The sequence below is a fragment of the Gavialis gangeticus genome, unplaced genomic scaffold (assembly GCF_001723915.1).
Source record: "Gavialis gangeticus isolate Ggan-Ray unplaced genomic scaffold, GavGan_comp1, whole genome shotgun sequence".
NCBI classification, from domain to species: domain Eukaryota; kingdom Metazoa; phylum Chordata; order Crocodylia; family Gavialidae; genus Gavialis; species Gavialis gangeticus.
The window spans coordinates 208,789,476-208,800,190 of NW_017729032.1; the positions used below are offsets into that span (position 1 = coordinate 208,789,476).

At 43.9% G+C, this 10,715-nt stretch overlaps 1 protein-coding gene across 1 annotated transcript in view; it reads left to right on the top strand.

Annotated features, from left to right (window-relative positions):
- C2CD2 (C2 calcium dependent domain containing 2) overlaps positions 1-10,715 on the top strand; it is a gene marked incomplete at its 5' end in the record, with an annotated part of 88,821 nt that overhangs the window by 54,788 nt on the left and 23,318 nt on the right. The window contains 4 exons of the mRNA XM_019523880.1: positions 4,636-4,763; positions 5,114-5,285; positions 7,187-7,300; positions 8,525-8,652. Of these exons, the coding sequence (XP_019379425.1) occupies positions 4,636-4,763; positions 5,114-5,285; positions 7,187-7,300; positions 8,525-8,652 (542 nt within the window). The remainder of the gene's footprint in view (positions 1-4,635; positions 4,764-5,113; positions 5,286-7,186; positions 7,301-8,524; positions 8,653-10,715) is intronic.

The following is a 10,715-nucleotide window of genomic DNA, read 5'->3' on the forward strand; positions in this document are numbered from 1 at the left end:
GCAACCTATTCCTCCCTTCTAACGTGCCCACATCCCCGCACATCTTAGTGTCATCAGCAAATTTGAACAGGGTGCTATTTATCCCCTCGTCCAAGTCACTGATGAAGATGTTGAACAGTGCGGGCCCGAGAACCGAGCCCTGGGGGACCCCACTGCCCACGTCCCTCCAGGTCGAAAATGACCCATCCACCACCACTCTCTGGGTGTGGCCCTCCAGCCAGTTGACGACCCAATTGACTGTGTGGGTGTCGACACCACAGTCCCCCAGTTTCTTGATGAGAACAAATTTGAACAGAGTGCTCTCCACGCCTTCATCCAAGTCACCGATAAAAACATTGAACAGCCCTGGTTCAAGGAGCAAACCTTAGCGAACTCCACTGCTCACATCTTTCCAGGTCAATGCTGATCCGTCCACGACCACTCTTTGGGTGCATCTTATTAGCCCAGGGGTGTCCAACCTTTTTGAACGTGGGGCTGGATCATGAACGTTTTATCACCCAGTGGGCCAGCGAGCCATATTCAAACACCCTCTGTCCTGGGCCAGAGAGACCCTGCCTGTGCAGCCCTACTGCACCTGCCTGTTACCGCAAGGTTCATGGTAGCTGCTGGTGGGCAGGGGCAGGAGAGACCCATTCTGCATCCAGCCAGCTACTGCCCCAGAGAGTGAAGGGAAGAAATAAATAGCTCCACATCCCCATCCCCTGAGCAGCGCAGCCCCACGAGCTGGCGTTGCCTGAGGGGGGCCGGAGCAAGCTGGCCACTGCACTGCAGCCCCTCACCTGCACGGCCCCACTCACTGTGGTGCCCGGCCACCCATGCACGCAGCCCTGGCGGCCTCAGTGCTGTGAGCCCGGAGTGTAGGGTCTGGCAGACGCTGGCTTCCGCCACCTTGCCCCGCAGAGGTCACACCAGAACCCTGCCTGCTGAGGTCCCCCCGGAGCTGCCCTGCCAACTGCCTGCACCAGGCACCACGCCCCGTTCCTGCCCCACGGCCGCCGAGCCCAGTGGGTCCCTGGAGGTGGGCGGGATGCTGGGGGCAAGGAGCCAAGCAGGAGAGAATTAAAAGCAAGTGCTGTCCCCAGCTCGTCCCGTCAAGTACGGCTGGGGCTGCCCTCGGGGCGGTGGCGGTGGGACCCGGCTCACATGACATGTCCGGCTCTGCAGGGGTGAGCAGCTCCCCTCCCCTCCCCTCCCCCACCTGCCTGTCCTGAGCGAGAGACCTTGGGCCTCAGAAAATGGCTTGGCAGGCTGTATGTTGGACAAGCCTGTATTAGCCAATTTGCCTCCCACCTGACCATGTAATCATCTACGTCACAGATGCTCAGTTTATCTTTGAGAATAGGGTAAGATACCGTATCGAAGGCCTTCTTAAAATCCAGGTGGATAACATCTACCTCATTCTCTGCATTTAAGCATTTTGTGACCTGGTCATAAAACAAAACAAGGTTAGTCAGGCAGGATCTACCTGCTATGAACCCGTGCTGCATTATTTAAAAAATAGCATTATTTTTCCTGCTGGACTCTCCCACAAATGTGATCCTTAATAATTTTTTCAAAGGTTTTCCCAAGGACAGAGGTGAGGCTGACTGGCCTATAGTTACCCAGATCCTGTTTCCTCCACTTCTTGAAAATAGGGACCACATTGGCCTTTTTCCAATCCTCTGGGACCTGATCTAAGCACTATGAGTGTTCAAGCAACCTGGCCAGTGGTTCTGCTATGACACTGGCCAGTTCCTTCGTCACCCTTGGATGATGATCATTTGGGCCTGCTGACTTAAACGCATCCAGCCCCTCCAAGTGTCCCTTTGCTAAGTCGGCACTAACAGTTGGTGGCCTGGCTTCCCTCCTGTGCTCATCTTTAATCCAGTTGGGAGATTTGTCCTGATCCATGTTCAGGAATATGGAAGCAAAAAACTAACTGAAGAGCTCAGCTTTGTCCCTCCTATCTGTCACCAGTTGCCCTAGTCTTCCCTGTAGGGGTCCTGTGTTACCCTGTGCCTTCTTTTTGCTCCCTGTATACCTGTAGAAGTACTTTTTGTTGTCTTTAATTTTCATCACCAGCTTAAGTTCCATTGCAGCTTTGGCCTTTCTAACTGACTCCCTGCAAGTGCAAGCCAAGTAGGTATACTCCTCCTTGGTAGCTACCCCCTGCTTCCACAGCCTGTATACCTATTTTTTCTCCCCTAGGCTTTCCTGGGTTTTCCTGTTCAGCCAAGAGGGGTTTTTATCCCCTTTGCCTCCTTTCATGCGCATTGGGATTGTCTCTTTCTGCGCCTGAAGGATCGCTCCCTTTAGAAATGACCACCCTTCCTGGACTCCCATCTCACCAATGTTCTTGATCATCAGTGCCTTGCTAACTAATTTCCTGAGCAAACTGAAGTTGGCCTTTCTGAAGTCTAGCACTTCTGCCCTACTGGTTATCTTTCCACCCTTCGCTGGATAGAAAATCCAATCAATTGATGGTCACTAACCCGTAGGTTACCTTGTATCTGCAGATCCCTCCCCCAAGGTCACCCCCTGTAGCCCACACCAAGTATGGTATGGATAGCTAGCATATTTCATATTGAGTTACTTCCCCCACTTTTGGAAATTAGGACTCTAAAAATTCCCTTGGTTTGTAGATTTTCTTGTCAATGGAAATTCGTGAGTTTTTGGAGGAAAAACAGTGATGTAGCCAGAAGATGAAAAAAGTTTTTTTCAGCAAGTTAATGTAGGGGGCTTTGTTGTACGTGTGTTGGAATGCAAAGAAGCATTTTTTTTAAAGAATATATATATGTGTTTAGAGGGAAAGAAAACCTCACAAATTGCCTGAATTGTAGAATATTTTCCTCAAAACAATTATTAAGGGTGTAAGTTTTAATTCTAGATGCAAAGTTTGTATCGTTGCTTACGAAAATTTGTTGCTAGATTCTTCCAGTTATTGCAAATGTTTGCTGCACCATGTTCTTACCATCTTTTAGTGCAAACCTGTGTTTGTTTTAGATTATCATGCTCCTGCCTGTTTAAAGTATGAGTGCCTTTTATGTGAAAATTGATAGCAGTAATAAAATCTTCTAAGGATTTCATGGTGTCTTTGGCCTTCTCAGTTTCCAGAGTCAGAACTCTGCTTCAAGAAAGGGTTTGTGTTTTGATTATTTTAGGTTTTTAACTGTTAATAGGGATTTATAGAGTATATGGGATGTTTGTTATCAGATTCTTTCTGGTAAAATGGCATTTTTTTAAGATTAATCTTTTCATCTGCAGACACTAAGCTGCAATATGGCAGTAAAAAGACAGAAATGTCTGCTTTTTTAAATATGGAGGCCTTGGCTTTATTGCTTAAAGATACTAGGTGAAAAATACTTGGCTTCAGTTGAAATTGGTAGTTTTGCCACTGTAGAATTTTTGTGTCGTCCAAGAGTAACACCTGGATAAATGTAAAGGAGAATGTGTCATCTTAGATTGTAAGAGTGCTGTTAGCAAAATTAACATAACTTTAATCTGTGCTTGTTGCCTTGCCAAACTCACTTCTCACCAGTAGCCACTTGAGAATGAATTTCCTGCTGAGTTAATTATGGTAGCTGTCCAGACATTCCATTATACTGCTTGTGTAATTCTCCTCCATTAACCAGCCTAGCTGTGTGCATTCAGCCAGAAAAACATTGTGGTAACCGTTTGCTGCACAATCAGCGTGTATGAGTAGCAGCCCAAATCATGATGTAATGTACATTTCTTCATTTCATTGCCTAAACCGTCGTGCTCAAATTGGCATGTACGTTACTGGTGCACATTACTGACAGACACTGTGCTCATGTTATTCATTGAGGTGGGATTTTTTGATTCAGTTTTGGTACACTGTGTCTTTGTGATGCTTCAGTGATCTCGCCAACCTAGCCTCTTCCCATAAATTGTCCCATACTTGTTACCTTGCCAACATTCGTGGGTACAAGGTATAGTGGAACTATCCAGCTGGCAGCCCAGAGGCAGCATGCAGGCCTAGATCTGGCCCATGGGGCGAAGTGAGTTGGACAGCCCTTAGGTACAAATATGAGGTGACTTGAGGGAGAGAATCTGAACTCCCCACTCGAAGACTAGTAGAAGAGCATTCTTAATGCATTATGCCCATCTAATGGGAATCCAGAGGGCCTTCTTTAAAATATAAAACAAAGGCAGCTGAAGAAACTTAAGAATTCAAATGCTTTTCTTCAACTCCCTCTTTAGAGCTATTTTCAGATTAACACCACCCCCACTGCCCCTGTATTAGCACAATACAGAACGTCTGCACTGTACCTCTATTGTGAAAGGTCAAGGACTCCTGAATACACCCCTCCCACTCATGCATCCCAGCTCAGAAATATGCCAGTGAAGGTGCTCTGGGATATCAGCCTCCCTTTTGCACGCACACACATACATAGGTATTCTTTTATACTTCCTGGGTTTGACATGTTCAAGTGGGAGTAGGTAGACAAGGTGTGCTCAGGACCCATCCCTATGGCCAAGGGCACTATTCCTTACACTATTAGGTGCCTCAACAGTCTGAAGTAGCAGTGGTCTTTTACTTTTCTCCCTCGAACCTTATCAATATCTTTATTGATATGGTAATTTTGAAAGCTGAGATGTGGCTTTATAGTGGTGTTTTTTCCCCATTTATTTTAGGTACCTTTTCAGCATGGGCAACAGTACCTTTAGACTTGTTCAAGAAGCAGCCTTCCGGACAGCAGAGCTTTACACTGAACAGCAGACCCAGCTGTGGTAGCCATGTCTTAGGATCTGTCACAGCAGAGGTATCAACATGCTTGTATTTTGGGCTTTCAGGGTCAGAAGAGTGTAGTTTTTGCCTTGTGTATGTTCACACCAGCTCAAAGTGGATGTGAAATTCAACTAAATCAGAATAGCTGTGTGCTGCTTTAACACTGGTGTATGCAGCTGCAGAGTTGCACTGAATCTGACCTTACCTGTCTTCCAAATAAAAGCTGTGATTCTAATGGGAAAAGTTTTTAAGGAATAATTTGGGTATTTTAACTGAAGAAAGGGACAGCAGCTGAAATTATGGAAACCATGCCCATTTCTCTTAAGCTTTAGTTCTTATTTCTAAATACAGATTTTTCTTTTTTTTTCTTCCTTTTTTTTCTAGTTCTCCTACATTGAACCCAGTGAGTTAAGGTCCTGGCAAGTTCCTGTTCAACTCCCTGCTACTAAGGTAGAGAAGGATCGAACTGTGATGCCCTGTGGCACTGTAGTCACTACTGTCACTGCTGTAAAAACCAAACCTCGTCTAGAAGGAAGATCTTCTCCCCTGAGCTCAGGTGAGGAGACTGTTAAGCTTAAAATGTAAATCTAGGTTTGTTTCTGAAGAGAGTATGTGTGCACATGTTTGCATGCTGCTTGTTACCTGTGGAGGGACAAGTGGAGAAATAGTAATGCTGTCCAGATCTATCTGGGTTTTTTGTGACAGTAGGTAAAAAATTTCTTCTTCTTTGAATGATGTATGTTCTTAGGCCACTGAGCTCAACTAAAAGGATTCTTTAGTGGAAACAGTTAGGTTCCTGGCAAATCAGGTGAGAGAGGATTATCTGAGGTTTTTCTCAGTGGATATTTTGAATATCTGAGGTTTCTCTTTTGTGAAGTTTGGGTTTTGTGTATATATGTGTGTGAGAATATCTAAATGGGGGGATTGTGGACAATATGATGCTACTACAGATATCCCATATGCAGTAGATTTGTATCTTTTCTTGTACAATTAAGTTGACTTAAATCAGTCTGTCCCTGCGAAAAGGTGACACTGACTACCTTCAATGCTCTCATACAAGATCACAGAATCGTATATAGCTGTTTGTGTCAGGTACTGAGAAATAATATACAAAGAATGAAATACGTGGTACTATTAGAAGAAATTATAGAGGCACCTGGTTTAATCACATGCATAACTTTTTTTCTGGAAGCACAGCTTCATGACTTAGTATTCCTGTTGTCTGTCTTTTAGGCACATGGAAGGTGAGGGTGGCAGAAAGTGTTGAGTGTGCTTGCAAGCCCTATTTTAGACAATTATTTTCTTTCTTTGATTCTTCATCTTGTCCCCTCCATGTGTGTACAGATGAGAGAAGATGCAAAGTGAGCCATAGTACTGTGCACTGTTTTAAACTTAGTTTTAATAATCTTTTTGTTCTTCTTCCCCAGCACTATAATGCCAATCTATGCTAGCATGTAGTTTGTATAAGAGTCAGGAATCCGTACTACAGAACAATCTGATAACTCCACAGGCATTAAAAAGTTAGGGTATTCAGTAGAATTTTGAACAAAGCAGACCTTAAGATTTCAGGATCAGAATCACAATCAAAACAGGTTTTTTGGTATCTGGCAGATGCTTGTCTGCATGACAGAACTACCAGAGAAATGAGTGAAACTGCTCAAGTCTTGCAGAGACTGCCCAGAGATGCAGAGTTTATTATGGACTAGGCTGTGCCTCTGTGTAATCCTGAACTACACAACTATTTTTAAAGTGGATTGGTGGTGTTGTGTGAAGAAGCTTGCAGTGCCTGGTTTAACTATGTGTCTGGTGATGTTAGCCCTTCTGCAATAGGCACAAAACCTAAAACACCAAAATAGTGAGGAGGGCAAAAGCTATGGGCAGCGAGTCAACTAGTAATTACAGCGTGCCGGAGCAGACTCCAGCAGACTCAGTTAATCGCGTCTACTGAAGCATGGTAATTACCATGCTCCAGCAGATTGCAGCGTCACGTGCACTGAAAAATGGTGGTGGGAGCATTTTAACTAAAGCTTATTCAACACCCCACCACCTTTTTTTCAGCATGGGGATGCTGGTACATGTGATGTTCTGGGTGCTTTAATTAAAGCGGTTCTAATTAAAGTACCATCCTTCCCCCACTTCCTCCCCCACTCCACTCCAGGAGCACCTGTATACATGCCGTATTTTCCTAAATCTATTTTGTCAGTTTTAAGGTGCCTGTATTCTGTCTGGAATGTTTTAATAATACTTAAATAATCTTCTAAACAGAATTCATTCATTTTAAAATGTCTTGAGAGTTATTTTTATATTACTAGTGACTTCTATTGCAAATTCATTAGGCTTCTTCTAAAAGCTAAGTTTATATTGGGAGAAGAACTTTTTTTTCCAGACATGTATAACAAATAACTACTGCTAAAATGTCCAGAGAAAAATAATAAGGAAACTTTTTTTTTTCTTCAGAGTCTCCTGTGAAAACTCCTGTGAAGGTGAAGGTGATTGAGAAGGATTTTTCTATTCAAGCAATTAGCTGTCATGGTGCTCCAGTCAGCAAAACTTTATCATCTTCAGATACAGGTAAAAGGAAAACATCTGAAGCTTGCAATTAGTGTACCTATTTCTCTGCTGTGTATTGGATTAACTTAATCCATTAAACAGCACACCCATAGGCTGTTGCCTTTGATCACGTACTGTAGTGTTTGTGTTAGCAGAGGTCACAGCTAGAGGAAGAAGAGTGGGTTACAGCAGATGTCTGTCAAGACAGGAATTAGTTTTTCAGAAACAATCTGGTATGAGAGAAGGGAAATGGAGCAGCAGTCAGGCTGTGGAATTTAAAAGGGGAAAAACCATCTAATCCACAGCTGCTAAACCCCTTCTACCATAGGCTACAATACATGAAACTGGGAGGGAAAACTTCAGAACTTGCCACCTGGGCTAGTACCGAGCCTGCCAACCAGAAGGGATGCTTTGGGCTTAACTTGATGGAAGGAAGCAGATTAAAATCAAAAGGCTGGATTCTCTTCCCAGTTCTACCAGTTGAATTACCTTGGGCAAGTTGTGTATCCTTGCTGTGCCTGCTTTTCTATCTGTTATAAATCACATGATTAATACAAGATAAAAAATGGTAAAATTCAGGGTGTGGGTTTTGGGATCTTTAGTCTGGATTCTATTTTGTAGCTTCTTCCATTTAAAGCAAATTGTCACTCCTCACCACAACAACCATCACATCCTTCAGAAGAGTCATGGAAGTTCCTAATTGGAAAGATTCATGAAATCATCATATCTAGCTTGAAATGAGACATGCAGTGGCATTTTACTCCTCTCAGAGTAGCCAAGAGTGTATGTAGGACAGCCTGCAATCAGCATAGCTAGCTCTTTTAGCAGTCGAAGAAGTTGCTGAAAGATAAGGAACTGTTGGCCTGAGGACAAGATCAGGGTAGGAAGGAGGAGTGGGTTCAGTCCCTGCACTGATGTGCCTGGTTTGTGCACATTAAACACTTAACGTTGGAGTTTCCATAGACCTTTAAGACCGCTTCAGGCATTTTGCAAATAGTTGTATGTGAAGCTGAAGAATTAAATGTGCGTAGCCCCAGATCTAAAGGAAGGAGCGAGAATAATGAAACTTAACAGCAAAACGATCCACTGGATTGCACTGGGGTATGTGCAATTTGTATAAATAACTTCTGTATTTTTTTTTCTTAAAATTCAATTCAACTTCCCCTCTTCCTGCTTTTGAACTCAGTTCTTCAGTTCTTGCCTCCTTTTTTTTTCCCCACCATAAATGCTTTCCTTTCTTTTCAGAGCTGCTGGTGTTGAACGGCAGTGATCCAGTTGCTGAAGCAGCCATTCGGCAGTTAAGTGAGTCTGCAAAGCAGAAACTGAAATCGCCTAGAAAGAAAAGCACCATTATTATATCAGGAGTGTCTAAGGTAGAGTTGAACATCATGGTCCTGTTTACTGTCGTGTACTGAAAAGACTTGTACCCTTTAATACATGTTCTCATCTCCACCATTCAACCTTGTGGTGTGTTTTCCTCTCCCCAAAAAAAAGGCTTATCATGTCAGTGGGTGCCTATACACATGCAGGGAGGCTGCTCCGATGTACTGTAATTACAGTGCATCGGAGCAGACTCGATTAATTGAGTGCTGGAATGTAGTAATTACCATGCTCCAGCAGATTCCAGTGTCACATGTATCAGCATACCTGCACTGAAAAATCGCAGCAGGGGTGCTTTTACTAAAGCTCATTTATTTTTCAGCATGGTGATGCTGATACATGTGATGCTACAAGTGCTTTAATTAGAGCAGCTCTTGGAGCCACTCTAATTAAAGCGCCCTCCCCGCCCCGGAGGACATGTATAAATATCTATTGCTTCAAGAAATGTTTCAAGTTAATCCTAATATGTAGCCTTACTATGCAAAGAATAATATCTTGTGGAGGAGAGGGATGTTAAGGAGGTTGGGAGGACCAATGTGGAGATAACATCTTATTGGGAATCCAGCAGCTGGTGACAGAGGTGGCACTGGGTGTTTTAACTGTGTAGTGTGCCTGGATGCTGCTTGGACTTCACCTTTTTATATCTGTCTCTAAAAAGTTCTTTGACTTTTGACAATGTGCAAACACATCCCTTCTTGCCTGCAGAACAAGAACCTTTTAAAAGCTCCCTCACCCTCGCAATATGACCTTTTGACTGCCCTGCCTAACTCCCATCTCCCTTCTTGCTGCTCAGATAGCTTCAGTGCATTTCCCATCATAGGTTTTTCAAGCTGCAGAGCAGCTTGGTAGTGTACTGTAGTGTTTGCCATTTGTCAGAACCCTTGGCACAGGAGGGAGAATGTAGGAGAAGCAATGTGAACTGATAAGGCTCTGGCTTCTCTTTCTTTTTTTCCCCAATGTGGTGCAGGGAAATAAGTTACAAGTGAAGATGGCAAAACCTGAATCAATTAATATTAATCTGTACAGCCTTCTTTGCAACCATAAAGTTGCAAAACTGGTTGGTTGGGTCCATTCCTTATGTTTTTAAGCATGCTTTAGATCTTGTGAAAATTGATACATCTTGCTTTAATTACTTCTCTACATGTACATTTGCAAAGGATTGGGGGTGGGAAAGGAGGCAAGACCTGAAGAACTGAGTTCAGCAGCAGGAAGAGGGGAAGTTGAATTGCATTTTAAGAACAAAATACAGAAGCTGTTTATAAAAGCAGCACATACCCCAGTGCAATCCAGTGGATCATTTTGCTGATAAATTTCATTATTCTTACTTCTTCCTTTGGATTTGCAGCTATGCAAGTTTCATCCTGCCTATATAGGTGTTCTGAGGGAGGGGAGTATCTAATTAAAATGCCTCACCGTCATGTGTATTAAGCCCCCGCACATTTAAAAATGGCTGCGGGATGCTTTATCTAAACTTCATTTGAGGAGGTTTAGATAAAGTGCCCCACAGCCATTTTAAAACATGCGGGGGCTTAATACATGTGATGCTGCAGCAGGAAAGCCGAGGCTGCGATGGAACTCCAACTAGCTACAAGTATCAAGGACAATAAAAAGTCCTTTTTGAGATATGTGGGGAGCCGGAGGAAAAGCAAGGGCAACATTGGACCCCTGCTAAACCAGATGGGACAACTGACACCCAGGAAAAAGCCAACTTGCTAAATGGGTACTTTGCATCAGTCTTTCACCAGTCCCATGGGACACCCCTGCCCATTACGGGACAGGGATGCCTGGGTGAGGGAGATTCCTTACCCCACATCAATGCTGACCTCGTGAAGGAACACTGAGAGAGGCTGGACACCTTCAAGTCAGCTGGCCTTGACAGTTTACACCCCAGGGTACTCAAGGAGCTGGCTAGCATCATAGCTCAGCCCCTGGCATGGATCTTCGAGAACTCCTGGCGGTCTGGTGAAGTGCCTGATGATTGGAAGAAGGCCAACATGGTGCCTATCTTCAAGAAAGGGAAGAAAGTGGATCCGGCAAACTATAGGCCCATCAGCCT